General features: G+C 40.3%; 1 protein-coding gene across 2 annotated transcripts in view; it reads left to right on the top strand.

The window, feature by feature from the left end:
* LOC133537874 (frizzled-3-like) overlaps positions 1–20,394 on the top strand; it is a 45,822-nt gene that overhangs the window by 23,554 nt on the left and 1,874 nt on the right. The window contains exons 3-10 of one of the 2 annotated variants that reach the window (XM_061878991.1): positions 14,294–14,490; positions 14,564–14,866; positions 14,941–15,103; positions 16,422–16,721; positions 16,871–17,122; positions 19,003–19,151; positions 19,235–19,346; positions 20,226–20,389. In XM_061878991.1, the coding sequence (XP_061734975.1) occupies positions 14,294–14,490; positions 14,564–14,866; positions 14,941–15,103; positions 16,422–16,721; positions 16,871–17,122; positions 19,003–19,151; positions 19,235–19,346; positions 20,226–20,389 (1,640 nt within the window). Of the gene's footprint in view, positions 1–14,293; positions 14,491–14,563; positions 14,867–14,940; positions 15,104–16,421; positions 16,722–16,870; positions 17,123–19,002; positions 19,152–19,231; positions 19,347–20,225; positions 20,390–20,394 lie in introns of both variants that reach the window. The other variant, XM_061878981.1, reaches the window with a different exon arrangement.

The raw sequence follows: 20,394 nt of genomic DNA, 5'->3' as shown, positions 1-20,394 counted from the left end.
CAGCACTGAGAAAAGCTTGGTTGTTCGCAGCCACTCACGTTCCCAGCTATTCAAATCTATGACGTTGTTGCCCCCCACCAGTTAAGCTTCTGGCTAAATGATTACTGAGTTGGTTACATTATAGATATGTTTCTACTTATACAATATATTCCATTTAATAGAGCAGTGACTAAATGTGAAGTTATTACTAGTGCGTATTGTCCAATTGAGACGTTCTAGGAAAAAAATTATAATTTCAGACAGATAACAAACTGAAACTATATACAAATGCTTCCAGATTCATTCTTCACCTTGCTTGATAAGGTATCAAAATTAAATTAACCTAAAACATTGTTTATTTTTAAATTAAAATGTGTGTATTGTGGATGTTCTGATTAGGGAATTATGCTGTCGATCATCCATGAGTAAGATTGGCCGATACTGATCACATCTATTTATTGTAAATATTTAAATTTATTTATGATGAATTATTTTGCCAGTTTAACACTATCAACACCATATTTAAACTAGTTCATTATTATCTGTTATTGCATGTAATTGTCCAAGCAAAATAATGTCATTAGTACACAATAGGGGTGCACCATTTTGAGAAAAAACCTAATTGCGATTTTTCACTTAAATTGTGATTGCAATTCTATTGCCGTTTTTATATTCTCATACATTAAAATGCATGAAAGTGCAAAAATAAGTGAAGGAACTGTTCCTTTTAGACTGTCAATCAACATATGCTTGTCTCAAGAACAATATTGGAACATTATACAAAAATGTATTTAAAAAAAATATTTGGCTATATACAACTCATAGCTTTTGTCTACATCATGGTGTTCAACTGAAGAAATACTTGACAAAAACTATGCAGTGTTTATAATGTAATGTCATCATAATGTATAATAGTGCAAGTAACCATTTAAAAGTACACATTTATTTTTTCATTACTGTTTACCATTATACTGTAATTGGAAGGTAAATAACTTTTACAGTGTTGGCACTAGGAATTTTCAAACTGGGGTCCCAGTGACACCATCAAGTTATAAAAATGGGGTCCCACAGCAAATTTTTGGGGTCCCACTTTTTTGTAAAAGTTGAATGTTTCGACACGCTTGCTTAAGCCATTGGCTGTCCCATTGTTTAGATTCACTGCATCCTCTCTTAATGCAGCTACTAGTGCTGGCCATCACTTTTGAATCGCTTCTCCTGCTTCATGAAGTGAGAGCCACTGCACAGACGGAGGTTCCTTCAGAGCCACCTGCTCTCTCAATAAAATGTCCTCAATTTCTCGAAGCCTATTGCACCTGGCAGAATTTATGTCAATATATATTAATTAATTACTTAAGTATTTATATTTTATATATTTATGTGGTAGTTATGTGGTAGTTATGTACATTATGAGCATTACAAAAAAACTTTTCATATAATACAGAAACACCAGTTTTTTTGTTTTTCATATCTTTATCTTCTTCTTCTTATCTTCTCAACTCACCTCACAGGAAAGTTGTTGGAGTAGTTGAATACTTGGGAAAGGTCCAGTTGATACTTTTTCAGTGCCTCAACTTCATTTGCACTCTGGGATACAGCTAGTGCCAATCAGTGTGCATCTTAAAATGTTGTGATAGCTGGACACTTGTAAATAATTTAAAGTAGTTAGTAAAATGTACATACGCAAACTATGAAACTTTTTTTTTTTACCAAAAGGGGTGAACGATATACAATATAATAAGTTAAAAAACAAAAATACCTACACACAAGTTAAGAAGATTCAAACTTGCACATTTTTTAATTAATTTCAAAAACAACTTTACAACAAATCTAAGTAAAAATGAGAACACTAGAAAGCCACAAGCTTTAATAAAAATAGCACAGACATACTGTACATACCAAAGCCATTCTTTTTCCCCATCATGACAGCTGCTCCATCACTACCCAAGCTGGCAACTTGTTTACGGTCAATGCTCCAATCTTCCAAAAAACTCAGCAGTACTTCAAGAATTGTTAGCTTTTCCGTCCACTACCTGTCGATTTTGCGCAAAGATGACCATGCGCTTTCCGTTCACTATGATTCAGAATAATTAAGAATACTTCAATGTATGTATGTTAAGTTTTTTTCTCTCAATATTGTTTTTTAATAAGTTGTTGGTGTAGTTGTATTTCAGCATAAAAGTGTAAATAGTGTTTTGCCTTGGTCATGAAATTATGATAATGGTGTGCCAGGGCATACATGCATATGACACATTGAATTGATTATTCTCACCTGTATCTAGATCATCAGTCGTTTATAATGCCAATAATGCCAACAAACTTAGAGTTTCGCATGGCACTCAATGCCTCTAGCATTTCATCTTTGGCTTTGTGATTGCCATAAGATGCCGGTATGCTGACACTAATGGAAGTTCGCAGCTCAATCAGGCTCTGGAACTTCGACAAGGGGATGTTCGCTTTGGCCAAGTGATACACAGTCCGAAGCTGGCTAATAACACTGTCTTTACTTGACTCCTCTGCTCTTTTCAGAGTGCAAAAAAACTGACTTTACTGCTTTCCAGCCGATTCGACCAACTTGTGAATTCATGTTTCTTGGTGCCTGTTGAGGCTGGATCTTTGAAAATCAGTTGTTCGTTTTTTTAGTCCGTTTACATGGCGTGCAAAACATCTTTCCATTTTCATAAGTGAGCCATTTACTAAAAAGTGGCTCTTGATGCCACTTTTCATTGAAGTTCTTGGGTTAATTGCTCGCCACTACGAACACTATAACACGCGGGAGTTCAAATACCGGAAATGCAGTGTTTGTGATTAATAAAACTTTCGGCGAATCAAAATTTCGGAAATTGTACAGAAATTGTTCCGGAAAGTTTGTTACTTTGAAATCGACCAAGAAAAACGCAAAAAAAACCCAAAAAAAACACGTCTCTGGGGCGGGCGGACTTTCGGAATTGCGCGTCCTTTCTGATTTCAATGTGTAAAAAGACACAAAGTGTGTTAACGACAACATTGTTTTAAATATCCTATTTTAATAAACAGAAAAATTGAATAGACTCTCGTTTCTGTAAGCAACATTTTTATTTTTTAAGCATTTTCTTCCCCAGTTGGAAAAACAAATTGGATATAATTGTCTGTTTTTTGCCATCATGTGATCACTGCATTCTCGCTCGTTCGTCTGTGTTGTACTCATATTGCTCTCTCTCTCTTGGTCGTCCTCAGACGAGCCTTCCATCGTTGCTTCCAGTCATCCCGATTCTCCATACATTTGGCCAGTTCCTTGGTACTCTGAGCTCCTGCATCCTTCTTGAGTATGTCCACGTATGTTAGTGTGGGACGTCCTCTTGATCGATGCCCATGTGTTGGTTCCCACAGCACCAATTTGCTGCCTGGCAGCTCCTGATGCCTTTGGCAGTGTCCTGCTAGTTTCATTCTCCTTACAGCAATCTTCTCGCTCACCCTTGGTATTCCCTTGTAGAGGATTCTGTTGGTTACGTGCGCACTCTTGTTGATGTTATGCACTGCACGCAGCATCCTGGTGTAGCAACCATCCAAGACTTCTCCAGGTTTGACTTCAGGGTCCAGCATTCGCTGCCATAGAGGAGAACAGACTCAACTGTCGTGTAGAAGAAGCTGACTTTGATTAGGCAGGACAGGTTGGAGTTCCATACACTGGTCATGCCGTTCAGAGCCCAGGTATTTGAAGTCCTCAACTTTTTTCAGCACAGTGCCTCCTGCTGTTACCAGAGGTTGATGTTCTGGTGGAACGTTGTAGGTCATGACCTCAGTTTTCTTGGCATTTAGCCTAAGGCCAACTATAGCGCACTCTAGCTCTACCCTGTGTAGTAGTTCTTGTGCTTGTTCCACATTGTTGGAGAGCAGACTGATGTCTTCCGCATAGTCAAGGTCTGTCAGGACCACTGCCGGTTGTCAACTCGACTTCCTTGGTGTCAGCGTAAAGCCAAGTTCCTGCTCTCGCCCATTTATTGCCTTCCTGAGCGCGTGATCAAGGACAATGATGAAGAGGAAGGGGGCTAGTGTATACCCTTGTATAACTCCAGCCAGGATGTTAAACTCCTCGCTGTTGCCATCTGGGGTCACCACCCTGGCCCTTGTTCCTGCGTACATGGACTCTATTGCTCGGAATAGTTTCGGAGGAATGCTGTATGCTTTCAAAATCTTCACCATCGTGCCTCGATGTATCGAGTCAAATGCCTTTTTGAAGTCTATGAACCATAGGACTGCAGTCAGGTTTTCCTTCCTCACCTCCTCAATCAAACTCCTAAGTGCGAAGATCTGGGCTGTAGTTGTTCGTCCTTCTGGAAAGCCGTTCTGATTTATTCTCAGGTGAGGGTCGATTGCATGCCGGACCCTGTTTAGGATCATGCGGTTGTAGACTTTCGCAGTGATACAGGTCAGGCTGATGCCTCGGTAGTTGTCTGGCTTCGAGAGGTCTCCGGATTTGGGCACTGGCACGATGTTTGATAGAGACCACATATCAGGCAGCCGATTGTGCAGCAGAGCAAGGTTGCAGAACTTTAGAATGATGTCATCGAAATCACAGTTCTTCACGACCTCTCGGGGTATGCCGTCTGGGGCAGCGCTTTTTCCCATTCTTACTGTGGTTTTTGCCCTGGCGAGCTCTCCGAGTGTGAAGGGACCACCATTGATGTTCAGGTTTGGGAGGACTAATGGTATTTCCTCTTCCTCAGCTGCGTTTGCTGTTTCCCCCAGCAGCCTTCTGAAGTGACTGGACCAGGTTGTCACCGTCTCCTGCGGGCTGTGTCCCTCCACCTGTCCCTCCTTGGTCCTCTTCCGCTCCGTCATCTCTTTGATGACCCTCCAAGCCTCCCCATACTGTTCACCTTGCGCCGCCTGCACTCTTGGCACTTTCTCCATCAGTTCTTTCCCTTTGATGGTATCATAGCATCTGAAAAGAAACTGTTTGGCTTCATTCAGCTCGCCATCCCTCTCCACAGTTGGTTCCCGCTCAAAGTTGAGGCGGGCTTCCTCCACCATCCCTCGTGCTGCTACGACCTCTGGGTGTTTGGATCGTGTGGAGGTACTGACTCTCTCCATCATGGGCACGCACAGCCTGGTCGCCTCCTCATACGCAGTGACGAATCTCTTGTATTCTCCACTGGCCTCCGCTCCCCTGTCCAGCTGCTGGAATCGTCTCCTCATCTCCTCTGCGTGTCTGGTTTGAAGGCCAGGGTCACTTGAGAAGGTTTTCCAGTTATACCGGATCTTGGGACTTGGTTTGGGGACCCTGTGGCTCAGGCGAACTCTCATTGTGACCACACGGTGGTCTGAGCTCACAGGACTAAAAGTGCTGTATGGCTCAGCATTCAGGATAGAGTTCCTCCATTTCTTCCTCACTAGGATGTAATCTAGATGTCGTAGTGTTCCTGAGGCTCGGTCTCGGAAGGTCTACCTCTTACCTGTTCTCTTCCGGAAGATGGTATTCGCCGCCAGTAGCTCGTGTTCCATGAGGAAGGCAGTGAGGTAGGTGCCGTTGCGGTTGGTAAAGTTGTGGTAAGGGAAGGGTGCGTCATCTGGTCCAAGCCTTGCATTGAAGTCCCCAAGGATTGCCAGGAAGTTGTGTGCTGGGACGCCACGGACCGCTCTTACAAGGTCGTCAAAGAACTTATCCACCACGTCAGATGGTGTCACGTTGGTGGGTGAGTACACGACTACAACTGTTGTTACTGGGTTGCCCGAGAACTCTGCGCTCAGAATCCTGTCGGTGTGGTGGTAAACCCGACGGAGAGCTTTACGTGCCCGTGGGACCAGCTTTAACCCTACACCGTTTGTTGCGGCCTGGGCCTCGTTCCTCCACGCAGATGCAGAAATGAACGTGCATCTCTCCACTCTGCAGTACAGGATGGGGTTATCAGTGTGCACTCTCCTGTGCTCTTGGACCCCCAGGATCTCCACTCCCCGTTCCTCTGCACAGTGTGCAAGTTCTATCAACCTCGCTTCTTCTCTCGCTGTGCATGCGTTGAATGTTCCCATAACAAATGGTCTCTGACAGCGCAAGAGTGCATTGGACGGGGTGCAATATTGCCCATCCAATTTAAAGCTGAAATATTACCACAACAAGACATTTAGCTTTCTAAACATTTTTTCCCCTCCTAATTTTTGTTACTTTGTAGCATTTCTTACTAGCAAGTTATAAGTAGTAAAAGGGGCTGCTTCGTGTGTGCGCGCGTGTGCGTGCATGCATAAAGATGGCGCCCCACTCTTCGCTAACCGAAGCAAAGTGATTGAATGAAAAGAAGGCTCGCTGCTTTCAGTTAATTGTTTTGTTAAACTATATATATATATATATATATATATATATATATATATATATATATATATATATATATATATATATATATACACACACACACACACACATGCAACTGTATTATATATTCCAGTCCAAACCCAAATCCACAAGATATCTGACTTCAGTGACAATTTTTAAGTTAGTTTGTTGGTGCACAATGATGAGCAGTTTAAGCTGTTTCTGATACTTACTGTTTTACTTTCACTCATCTCCTATTAGTACTCCTCTTCAAAGTATCCGAGCCTCCAACCTCACAAGTATAGGTGACCATTGCCCAAAACTGTCTGGTATTGACTTGCACACTTCTACACTAGAGACTTGAATGCTGTCTGAAGAGCAATAACACAACAGAGGAAATAAATGCTTACGTGAAAGGGGAAGAACGGGGACACACACAAAATAGGAGTCACACACATTTTCATTGCTTGAGTTACTACGAGCAGACATGAACAAAGAGTCTCCTCCTTTTGGCCAACGAGACGCACTGATGTACAAACGCAAGCAGCCTCCACTCTGTTAAGTGCCGCCTGAGGGACAACACAGACGTACACGTAAGAGACATCTCAGTGATAAATACTATGTACGTCCTGGAAGCATAACACTGCTGCTTGAAATTATTCATAGGGAGATTTTCCCATCCATTATATTATCCATCCATCCATTTTCTATTTTTTTTTAGTAAATCCCACAGAGGACTCAAACATTAGCACTATGTGAGCCACAGTACTGACATTGCAAACACATTTGAACAACATCATGGGAGTTAAATAGGATGATCAAATGTACAGCTCCCTCGTCTGTAGCTGACTTTGCAGGGCTGCATGCGATGTTTTGAGATGTGTAGTGAAGCCTTTTTAAAAAACTTTACAATGATGTCCTATGTGATGTGGTGGGCGTATACACAGGGTACTTTCAGAGGTGGCTTCATGTCATCTCCATGAGGAAATACCCTTTTCCCTATGACATCCTAAAAACATCAGAAGCAAGCTTTTCATCGCCTCAAAAATTATATTTGAAATAACACATATTACTGTTAGAACATTGTGAAAAATGTCACTTTTGGGAGCTGGCGATGAATGTGTACCCTCCAAAGTTCGGTGGAAAAGGCCTCCAAGGTGTTTCATTAAAAAATCAAACCTTAAATATACTCACTGATACAAATATAAGTCACTCATTTCTGGAATACAGCTTAAAGGTAGACCTGGTCGAATATTCGATAAGTCAATTAACCGAACGATAAATGAAAATGCACTCTAAGTTTGCCAGCCTTAATAATTGCCATACGCATGCATTGTAACGGGCTGCAAGAGCCATCACTCTTTTGCATTGGTTGCAGCAACTGCTGCCATTTGTACTACATGCACATTAACGGTAATAATGATAACTGCTGTAAAAATCCAGCCGATTAGTATTTTTGTATGCAATTAAAATTATCGGAAACCGTGATTGATAATTGCATTTTGATAAACTTATGGACCGATTAGCATTAGCTTGCTTAAATGCTAACATGAAAACAAGAGATATTAATATATTTCCTATTAAGAAACATCATACCCCAATCTAAACTAGTATGAACACATTGCTGTCTCAACAACTAAGATCAGTATTCACATTGAACATAAAGGCTGTGCAGATAGAGAGACACGATCGGTCCAACTAATGTAATTTCTTGGATTGGAATTTTTACGACGGAGCTTTTGAGACGTCACATTCTGTGATATTTGAATGTTTTAATAATGTTATATATGAAAATTAGCTTACGAAGGAGTAAAAAGGAACAAGAATATGAGCATGAACAAGTAGATTTTTAAAAAATCAGGGAGTATTATCTCCATATTTTCAAACAATTTCACTCTTCTGTCTTTGCAATGAATGACGCAATCTTATCATGTAATATCTTTTGGAAAATGTGGATTTTTTGTTTTAAACAAGTCCCTTACTGTAACGTACATCTCTATCCGCAAATGATTTGTATTGATTATTGATGTATTTGATGTAAAGTAGTAAAAAAAAGATTGATTTTTTTGCCATTCAGGGCTGCTGAGCACATCGTTCAGATTTTTGTACGGTTTCAAAATAAATAGTAAAAAAAAGATTGATTTTTTTGCCATTCAGGGCTGCTGAGCACATCGTTCAGATTTTTGTACGGTTTCAAAATAAATACTGTATTCTTAAGTAACATTTGTTTTGTTTTTTATGTAATCTTTTACATGAGATTTTTATTCAAATAAAGATTACAAAAAAGAAAACCATGGTTAGAGTGACGACGTGCAAGAACATAACTGACATAACAGGAAGCGACGTTGTCTTTGCGCATGCGTGGACCGATTTTGTAGTGACATCGACGTCCCTTTAAACAGGAAGTGATCTTGCGTGATTTCACATAAACCGGATGTAAAACAAACTGACCACCCAAATTAAATTTACCGGTATTAAAAAACATTCTAAAACATTTCCAAATTAAAATGGAAGAAGATAAACATATTAAACTCACAAATTAAAAATAATAATGCTCTTATGAAGCCAGAACAATATTTGACGTTTCCTCTGGAAAAAATAATTTTTTTTTTTTATGAGTTATTAAAAAAATAAAACTCGGTTAAAAGATTTTAATGTACCAAAGTTAAGTACTTTTTGAGCATATTCAACAATACTGCGATAATATTAACTGCGATTATTTTTGTCACAATACCTTTATTTAGCCATTTTATTGATTGTTTTGGTTGTGTACATTTAATGGTCCTCCACCGCCTCCTTAACAAAGACAGGCTATTTTATTGTGAATCTTATTTTAGGACCAAAATTTTGCTAAAAGACAGAATTTATGTTATTTGTATTATTTGTTTGATTTACATAACTTGGATATGTAAATGTTTACATTATAATTACAATGTTAAACTAAACGAGAAATACAAGTTTATTGCATTTGAAAGGGTATACTTGCATTATTATTACATATTATCCTTTCATCAGTGGTTAATTTCGTCTCAAAATAATGTTGACAATAACATCGTTTATCGGCAATACTTTGCAGGTCAATATATCATTGGGCAACATTTGTTATCGGCCAAGGCCTATTTGTAGGGCTCTCTGGTGTTTGTAGTCATGCATTGTGGATGTTTGATGGTAAAAGAAGGCAATAAAATCCTGTAAAAGTTGTAGCAGCTTGTTTAATGGTTGTAGTTGGTTATAGTTGGACTTGCATTACATTAGTCTTTCATCCACTTTCATATTGCTACAGTCAGCCGGTAATATCTTCATCTTTGCTTCTATGGTCCGGGTTTGTCTTTACACTGTTCTACCATCTGTAAAGTGATAGCGTATAAGATGAGTGCATGCCATGCAGTCGTGTGCGTCGCAGCAAAACTGTGTCATGCCCATCACGCACCGCTGCACCCCATTTGCTGGTGAACGTGCAGATTTGGAACACGGCAATTGAAAACGATCAAAACATGCACACAAAGCCTGAGTCTGCACACAAACACGCACAAAAGACACACACAATGACAGATGAATAGGTCTTTGCAGAAATGCACTCGTACGCTGTAATGTGTGTGATGGCTTTTGTTGCTGGTCAATCAAAGTGCACTGTTTTTATCAGCGGTTTCATACACACACACACACCTAGCTATTAGGTTTTGTTGCAGCATCTTGTAGATTTCATGCTTTGAAAAAAACTAACGTATGGTGAAAATGTCACACATGCATCTTACGCATTTTAATGAGCTGGTAGATTTCCTCTGTGGATGGAAAACGCTTCAATGGCTTAAGAAGCAAAAGTCTGTCTATGCTGCATCCTTCATCATGCAAGGAGATGTTTGCTTAACCAAGTGCTGCTTTACATTTTTCATGAGCTTCTGAATGTAGATGGAATACTGGGAGGTGTTGAGTTGCAGCACACTTAAGTCCTCTCTCATAATTGCTACTAACGGCAGTTCATTTAATTTTCACATGCATATGTTACAGTGATATATGGTTATGCTATTAGTTTATTTCAAATGTTTGCGGACCATCACGTATTTCCAGTTTTACATTTCAAAATGCATTGGTGTTAGAAATTTTAACACATTCTTGTGTTTTTATATATTTTCAGGGACAATACTATTAAAGTGAATCGAGTAGGGTAATAGTTGGGATGTAACAATATGAAGATTTCATATAAAGTGACCAAAGTTACCAGTTATCATTACTATCACAGTATCGTTGAATGTGCTCAAAAATATTTTTTACACGTCGACATTTTCAAACAAAGTTTTTTTTTTTAAAAATGAATAAGCAATATATACTTTCCTCATCAAATGTTCTTATGCCTTTATAAAAAATACATTTGAAAGTTTAAAACCTGTATATTTATCTTTAAGGTTTTAGAGCGTTTCTCAATGATGAAGGGTGATGGGTAACGACGTTACTGTGTCTAGTATTCCTGTTAGCATTTAAGCTAGCTAGCGATTATTGTGCTAGCTGCTTCTCAAGGAAAGTTTTTTTCAAAGTGTGGTAATCAATTACGGTTTTATGATAATTACAATTTCAATTGGTAATACTAACTATTGGAAATGTTACTGCAGTTTAGCATAGCGGTTATCATTACCTCCCTAAGTAGTAGTAGTCATGTGAAATTTCCGCCAAAACACGGATATCCACGTTTTTAAACATTTATTTTGGCATCAAAATATCACTTCTGTGTTGTTTTTAATGAAATATAAAAATCTGTTCTAAACAAAATTTGTTGAACGCTCGCCTCAGCTGCATGTACTCACTGTTCCTCTTGCCTAAATGCCACACTGAATTGCAGGGCGGGGAGACGATTAGGTGCACCGAAACAAGATCGCTAGTTAGCTAACAATGTAGTTAGCTTACTTGTTGTTCCTCCGTTTGCTCTCCGAAACACAACGTTGACAGCTGTCCACTTTGCTGTTAGTTTTGAACGAGTTGTAGTTCTAGAGTATTTATTTTTAGGCAGTGAGAAGGTATATTTTTGATGTGACGGATTGTAAACAGAGGTCACAACACTGGAAGTATATTACCCATGGGGGCGCGGCTATAGGATAGTTGCCAAATGGTAAACTTTTTATAAGTTATTTGCATGTTTTTTGACGTCCAATGTTTGGCTTTGGCTGGATGGCCATCGAAGTGAGGCGAGCGCCATCGGCCTGGCCTTCCTCCATTAAAGCGGATGGCTCACACTCTAATTTACTAGAGCAGTGGTTCTCAAAAGGGGGTACGCGTACCCCTGGGATTACTTGAAGGTGTATGTGAGACTTTTTTAAAAACATTCTAAAAATAGCAACAATTCAAAAATCCTTTATAAATATATAAATACATTTATTGAATAATACTTCAACAAAATATGAATCTAAGTTCATAAACTGTGAAAAGAAATGCAACAATGCAATATTCAGTGTTGACAGCTAGATTTTTTGTGGACATGTTCCATAAATATTGATGTTAAAGATTTCTTTTTTTGTGAAGAAATGTTTAGAATTAAGTTCTTGAATCCAGATGGATCTCTATTACAATCCCCAAAGAGGGCACTTTAAGTTGATGATTACTTCTATGTGTAGAAAATTTTATTTATAATTGAATTACTTGTTTATTTTTCAACAAGTTTTAAGTTATTTTTATATCTTTTTTTCCAAATAGTTCAAGAAAGACCACTACAAATGAGCAATATTTTGCACTGTTATACAATTTAATACATCAGAAACTGATGACATAGTGCTGTATTTTACTTTTTTATCTCTTTTTTTCAACCAAAACTGCTTTGCCTTGATTAGAGGGTACTTGAATCAAAAACATTTTCACAGGGGGTACATCACTGAAAATAAGTTGAGAACCACTGTACTGGAGCATAGAAGCTCCTGAAAATTTGATTTTCTTAGGTGAACAACTTGTCCTCACGCCACATCATTTATGCCACTGTCATGTGTTTTCGGTGAAAACGTTGACACACATGTCCTCTCTCAGAAAATGTCACTTTTATGGAGGTCATGTGTCCCATTTGGCTTCTGCTGGCCCTCAAGGCCAAGAAAGTCAGCTGAATCTCTCATTGACACCACTGTTAGATGTCGGCGCCAAAAAACACAAAAATTCTTATTTTCCTACTCACTACAACTCAGCCATTTCTCCACTTATCGGAAATCTGAGAACACCGGAACGTTTCTCAAAGCCTTGAGGCGCTCACGGTTTTTGCGGAAAGTCGATATCTCGAAAAGTTTGCCCACAATCAGACTTTGTTTGGCATGAAGTTTTTCTACAAATCTTATATTAACTGCTCTCATTGTGTAATAGTGGCAGGGTCATCTAATTTCAAACCCTATTTCCATATGAGTTGGGAAATTGTGTTAGATGTAAATACAAACGGAATACAATTATTTGCAAATCCTTTTCAACCGATATTCAGTTGAATATGCTACAAAGACAACATATTTGATGTTCAAACTGATTAAAAAATCGTATTTGCAAACAATCATTAACTTTGGAATTTGATGCCAGCAACACCCGACAACGAAGTTGGGAAAGGTGGCAATAAATACTGATAAAGTTGAGGAATGCTCATCAAACACTTATATGGAACATCCCACAGGTGTTCAGGCTAATTGGGAACAATTAGTTGGGTGCCATGATTGGGTATAAAATCAGCTTCCATGAAATGCTAAGTAATTCACAAACAAGGATGGGGTGAGGGGTCACCACTTTGTAAGCAAATTGTCAAACAGTTTTAGAACAACATTTCTCAATGAGCTATTGCAAGGAATTTAGGGATTTTACCATCTACGATTCGTAAAATCATCAAAAAGTTCAGAGAATCTGGGGAAATCATGGCACGTAAGCGATGATATTACGGACTTTTGATCCCTCAGGTGGTACTGCATCAAAACCGACATCAGTGTGCAAGGGATATCACCACATGGACTCAGGAACACTTCATAAATCCACTATCAGTAACTACAGTTGGTCGCTACATCTGCAAGTGCAAGTTAAAACTCTTCTATGCAAAGCCAAACCCATTTATCAACAATATCCTGAAATGCCGCCGGCTTGGCTGGGCCCGAGCTCATCTAAGATGGACTGATGCAAAGAGGAAAGGTGTTCTGTGGTCCGAAAGGTCCACATGGTGTCTGACGTAGTGTCCTCCAGAACAAAGAGGAAAATAACCATTCGGATTGTTATAGGCGCAAAGTTCAAAAGGCAGCTTCTGTGATGGTATGGGGGTGTATTAGTGCCCAAGGCATGGGTAACTTACACATCTGTGAAGGCACCATTAATGCTGAAAGGTCCATACAGGTCTTGGAGCAACATATGTTGTCATCCAAGCAACGTTATCATGGATGCCCCTGCTTATTTCAGCAAGACAAGTGTTAGAACAGCATGGCTTTGTAAAAAAAGAGTGCGGGTACTTTCCTGGCCCGCCTGCAGTCCAGATCTGTCTCCCATCGAAAATGTGTGGCGCATTATGAAGTGTAAAATATGACAGCGGAGGCCCCGGACTGTTGAACAACAGAAGCTCTACATAAAACAAGAATGGGAAAGAATTCCACTTTCAAAGCTTCAAAAAATATTTTATTCAGTTCCCAAATGTTTATTGAGTATTGTTAAAAGAAAAGGTGATGTAACACAGTGGTGAACATGCCCTTTCCCAACTACTTTGGCACGTGTTGCAGCCATGAAATTCTAAGTTAATTAATTGCAAAAAATAAATAAAAGTTTATGAGTTTGAACATCAAATATCTTGTATTTGTAGTGCATTCAATTGAATATGCGTAGAAAAGGATTTGCAAATCATTGTATTCCGTTTATATTTAAATCTAACACAATTTCCCAACTCATATGGAAACGGGGTTTGTACATGAAGTCATTTGAAGTCACGTGACAGCCCCTCCCCTTACATTACACGCACCCAATTGCAGGAAATGTAGTTTTAATTTTGAACATTTTATTTCAGGGTTTGAGTGGCAGCACTTTATGCTGATAGAAATTGTTTTCTCCCAGCCGTTCCATCCCATAGTGAACCTGGTGTGCAGTCCAGACTTGAGGATGTTCCTGTGTGCGCTCTATGCTCCTGTGTGCGTGGTGTACGGCCAGGTTTCCATGCCGTGTCGTGGCCTCTGCCAGCAAGCCAAGGACGACTGTCAGAAACTGATGGACATATTTGGACTCACCTGGCCAGAAGACATGGAGTGCAGCAGGTCGTAGCCGTGTGTTGCTCTGCATATTGAAATGTCTTCTTGCATGATCCATCTAGCTGACATTCACCTACAGGTTTCCAGAGTGCGACGAGCCGTATCCTCGTCGGGAGGACCTGGAGAAGGACTTTGAGGCCACGGATGAGTCGTCCATGACTGTCCAGAGAGACTATGGTTTCTGGTGCCCCAGAGAGCTGAAGATGGATCCAGACTTAGGTTACTCTTTTATGGGCAGGAAACACTGCTCTGCCCCCTGCCCTTCCATGTACTTCAGCCAACAGGATGTCACCTTCATACGATACTTCATCGGGGTCATCTCCATTGTTTGTCTCTCCGCTACTTTGTTTACCTTCTTGACCTTCCTCATTGATGTCACCAGGTGTGTATGATGAATCAGGAGTAGTAACTTTTCTTTTATTGTTATGTCAAATCTTATTTTGTAATCCACAATAGGTTTAGATACCCTGAGCGCCCAATCATCTTCTATGCTGTGTGTTACGTCATGGTGTCACTGGTGTTCTTCATGGGCTTCCTGCTGGATGACAGTGTGGCGTGTAACTCTGTCAACCACGCACAGTTCAAAGCTTCAACCGTAACACAGGGCTCACACAATAAGGTGAGGTCCTTCTCTGAAGACATGTTTCATTTGGAGCAGCTTTAGAACCACACTCTAAATTTAGATGGCTAAATAGCACATTATATATTTATGACACTTGAGGCTGATCTTAATCTTTAATTCGTCAGTGCAAACCTCCACAAAATATGCAAATCTTTTCCGGAACGCTGATCAACCTCCGATTTGTTTACATATGGCTATATTTATGTTTACCATAATAAACAATGCCAAAATAAATACTTAAATGTTTATTAGAAACATTGACTATTCAATTTGAAGTGGTCAAATTTGACTATCAATCTTGCGGTTGAATGGTCGGCTATTTTACACCTCCCCCACACAAAAGAAGGGAGGCGAGTAAGGAGAACCTTCCAGAAGGACAACCATCTCTGCAGCAATCTACCAATCAGGCTTGTATGGTAGAGTGGCCAGACGGAAGCCATTTCTTAGTAAAAAGTTAGCCAAAATGCACCTGAAATACTCAGACCATGAGAAACTAAATGATGCAGTCTGATGAGACAACAATCGAACCGTTTGGCGTGAATGTCAGGCATCATGTTTGGAGGAAACCAGGCACCGCTTATCACCACGCTAATACCATCACTAAAGGGAAGCATGGTGGTGGTAGCATCATGTTGTGGGGATGCTTTTCAAAGGTAGGAACTGAGAGACTAGTCAGGATAGAGAGAAATATTAATGCAGCAATGTACAGAAACATCCTGGATAAAAACCAACGCTTCCCATCCAACCTGATAGAGCTTGAGAGGTGCTGCAAAGATGAACAGGTAAAACTGCCCAACGATAGGTGTGCCAAGCTTTTGGCATCGAATTAAAAAAAGACTAGAGGCTATAATTGTTGCCACAGGTGCATCAACAAAGTATTGAGCAAAGGCTGTGAATACTGATGCACATGAATTTTTTTCTTTTTTTAAATTTTGAATAAATTTCCAGATTTTACAAAAAAAAACTTTCCACATCGTAAATTTTGGGATGAAAATGCGTTTTTTTCCATTTTGGAAAAAAGGCTGTAACAAGAAAGTGTGTAAAAGGTGAAGCGGTGTGAATACTTTCTGGATGTACTAAAAATGGTAAAACATGGTTTTAAGCAACTTGACAGGCATATTTTTCTTGAAAGTGTTTCAATTGTAAAGTGTGCAAGCTCAGGTGTGTTCAAATTCCACTGCATTGATATAATTGTTGAGGGCAAAGAGGACTGCTGACATAGTTTAGCTGGACTGCTACTTACAGAACTTATTGTTCGTCCTTGTTCGACTCCTTCAGGACTGATTGATTGATCCGGTTTTTCTTCCTCCTGCAGGCATGCACCTTGTTTTTCATGATCCTCTACTTCTTCACCATGGCGGGCAGCATATGGTGGGTCATCCTAACCATCACTTGGTTCCTGGCAGCTGTGCCTAAATGGGGCAGCGAGGCCATCGAGAAGAAAGCCCTCCTCTTCCACGCTGTGGCCTGGGGGCTTCCAGGCGGCCTGACGGTCACCCTTTTGGCCCTCAACAAAATCGAAGGCGACGGGATCAGTGGAGTGTGTTTTATAGGACTGTACGACATTGACGCTCTACGGTGGTTTGTCCTGACCCCGCTATGCCTCAATGTGGTGGTGAGATGAATGAGTGAGTGGGCGGGTGAAAGCGAGCATGAGAAGGATGGATGTGGATGAAGAGATCCAAGTGAGCATGACTGATTGCTTTATGAACAGGTGGATGCTTGACTTGTGGCCTCTCTTTATTTCCTCATTTGTCTCTCCAGGTGGGTATCTCTCTTCTCTTGGTGGGCATTGTGGCTCTGAACCGCGTGCGCATGGAGATCCCGCTGGAAAAAGAGAACCAGACCAAACTAGTCAAGTTCATGATCAGAATGGGGGTTTTCTCCGTGCTTTACCTCGTCCCCTTGCTGACCGTGATTGGCTGCTACGTGTACGAGCACACCTACCGTGCCGTGTGGGAGACCACCTGGATGGAGGAGAACTGTCGCCGCTATCACATCCCCTGTCCTTACAAGGTGTGTACAGCTGAGTGAGCAGGTATTTGAGGCGTGGACAGTATGCATCATCAGACCAAGACCAAGTCCACAGCAGCAGCGTTTGTGTTATTGTTGTCTTCTGGTTCCCACACTTCATCTTTACCTCCTCTACTCCCACTCACACACTGACGGTCATGCTCTGCTTCTCAAACTCTAAAAGCTCTTTGTGTTGTTATGAAGAGTGGTTGCCTCTTTAAACTAGTCAATGTGCACTGTGCAGACACAACATCCAAAAAAACTCTCGCCAAACTTTCCTCTCAGCTCCGCCCACTGTTAACAAGATGTGAGGGATATTTTTTTTCATGAATAGGCAGTGATGTACACAGTAACTGGACAGGAATGCAGAAGGTGTTATAATGTTACACAGCATGTGTGTGTGTGTATGATCGCTCTCCTATGTGTCGGCCCCGCCATTAATTTTGGGGCTCCAGAGTATGTGAAATATCAAAAAATGAATGGCAGGTGCTTCATATTAAAATGTTACTGTAAACGTATTCCTAGCCCCTTTCTGCTCATTCGCTGGTCAGAACATAATAGCAAAATTCCTATGACTTTACCACCCTCCCCTATGGCGGGCGTTGTCATGGAAATTGTCTCACAAAGCAGACATGAAAGGTGTATGACAGGAAGGTTTGTTGATAATATATGATGTACTTATTAACCAAACTATGCATCAAAACAAATGCATGTTTGAGTCAAATAGTATGAAAGTCGTTTCACAAAAAATTTTGTAATTAGTGTAGAGGCCACCAAATAAAGTTCTGCCTAGGGCCCCAGTTTAGTATTTATGAGAGATCCGACTTCTGCACAGGAATTTCAACATGGACTTCAGCTAAGAGGATTTGACCAATGCTAATTTCTTAGTTCAAATAACTTAATCATAAATCAACCGTCCAAATACTGCTATTAGCATTAGAAAAGCGGTCTAAAGGGGAAATAACATGCATTTGGTCACCTTCACAATCAATCGTGAAGGTGAAACTGAATACTGCTTCAGGCTTGGCCAATCAGTGGCCACAATACCAAACATTGCACTCTAATTTGTTTGGTCTCATCTAGTGACCAATAGTACTGTAATATGGTTATGGTTATGATTTATTAGTTTCAGATATGTTTTACAAGTTACATCATAGAAGATCACGTCGTTCCATTTGCACATTTCAGCCTATCTAAAAAGGAATAGGAAAAAGCAAAGCTGATATTTAATCTTACCTCTGGTCCACGTCTTTTACTGACAGTTCATTCTCGCCCTAAATGTTTCATTATTTATTTAATTCACTTCCTGTTTGAAAGAAGGGAAAATGTAAGACATAATAACTTGTTGGTGACAGTCATGGAATGTAATGTATCACTTAATATTGTAATATATGTTATTATTTTTTTAGTTGGCTTTAACTGCATTAAGTCTTCATGACTTGTCTTTTATCAGTATTGATATTTTTACATTGTTTAGGAATTTTTACGCTAAGTAGAGGCCAAAAATATAGTTAAAACTATCAGTTAAAGAGTGAAGCCAACAAACTTTGAAGTGGCGAGGGATAATTGTAAAACCTAAATGTCTTGGATGAACTAAAACCTATTTGGTTCTAGGATAGCTGTTGGTTATTATTAGTTGATATTTAGCACTTGGGTTGTAAAAGAAAAGAAAAAAAGCCCCCGAACATAAACTGTTAAAAATGATGGCACTATTTGTGTTTACAGCCACTGAACTACTGCCCCCTGGTGTCTCTGTGTGTGTGTTTGCAGTAAAATATTACAAATATGTGTCACTGGTGGAGCTTGGCTTGGAATCCTCATCATGAAGTAACATCTTTTTCCTAGTTCTTGTACAAAGTATTTGAAATGTGTGTCACCTCCAGGTGGAGCAGAGCAGCCGACCAGCCACGGCCTTGTTCCTGGTGAAATACCTGATGATGCTGGTGGTGGGGATCCCTTCTGCTTTCTGGGTGGCCAGCAAGAAGACCTGCTTTGAGTGGGCCAGCTTCCTGCATGGACGCAGACGCAAAAAGTAGGAAGACTTTTCCCCTTGTTGTTCTTTGCCACTCCTATAAGTAGTCAATGTTTCCTCCTCTTAACGTCTGCATGCAGCAGTGGAGTGAACGAGTCCCGCCAGGTGCTGCAGGAGCAGCCAGACTTGGCACAGTCTCTGCTGCGTGAACCTAACACCCCCATCATCAGGAAGTCCAGAGGCACGTCCACTCAGGTACATCCTCCAACGGTCACCTCGCAGTGACACAATACTGGAGTGGAAGCATTATTTGTCACTTGATGAATAATTGAAGTGGGCGTGCTGGTTATGGACAATTGGTTGCTAAGTCCAGCCTTTGCCCTTGCAAAGTTGTGTGTTGCTTGATGGCAAACAGGTTTTTCAACCAAACTTTCTCAAATGTTACATGTGCTTTTATGAAGATTTGAGTTACTTTTGTTGATTCACAGTTTTGTAGAGCATATTGAGACACGTGAGAAATTCCAAGTAAGACATTGAGTCAGACTTGAAGGTTTTAATAACGCAAATAGCAGGTGTGCATGTTTTGAAAAAGTTTGTTTCTTTCCCGCACTTATTCAACAACAGAAAAGTTTACATAAATGTAACTGGCCTGGATCACACGTACTATTTCACTGCCACAATACTGTCATCCATCACACACACACACACAGTAATGACAGTATTTACTACACATATGTGGTTACCGGTACTTGAACCTATTTCACTCGCAGTAGGGTTACTGTAGGTTTATGATGGAAGCACTATTTACTGTAGAAAACTAAACTGAGGAACACGATGTATCCCACAGGGCATTCTTGCCGTTGCAGATGAGACTTTATGTAGTCAAAAGTATTCAAACAAGACTTAAACTTCCTTTTGTTGTCATTCATATTTGAACTTTACAGTAAAGATAAGAAGGGAATTTAGTTGCATTAGCTTATTGTAGTGCAGCATAAAAGAGCAGCAAAACAATGCCACTTCAAATTATTAGAAGAAACGTCACATCCCCATCCAAACAACTCAAGACCCACCATTTGGTCCCTCCAGTACTTCTAGAATGACACACATTTTGAACTTACTATGTTCTACCTGTAGGGTACCTCCACTCACGCCTCCTCCACTCACCTTGCTGTCCTTGACGACCTCGACGAGCCCCTCAGAGGTCTCCACTGCCAGCCCACCTCTACCAGGAGCAAAGCAAGCAGCAGCCACAGCAAAGCCAGCTACCATGGCAGCCTGCGCCGCCCTCGCGATGACAGGTAAT

Source organism: Nerophis ophidion, linkage group LG02 (genome assembly GCF_033978795.1).
Source record: "Nerophis ophidion isolate RoL-2023_Sa linkage group LG02, RoL_Noph_v1.0, whole genome shotgun sequence".
NCBI lineage: Eukaryota > Metazoa > Chordata > Actinopteri > Syngnathiformes > Syngnathidae > Nerophis > Nerophis ophidion.
The sequence above is the reverse complement of the archived record's forward strand: the minus strand, read 5'-3'. Positions and strand labels throughout refer to the sequence as shown.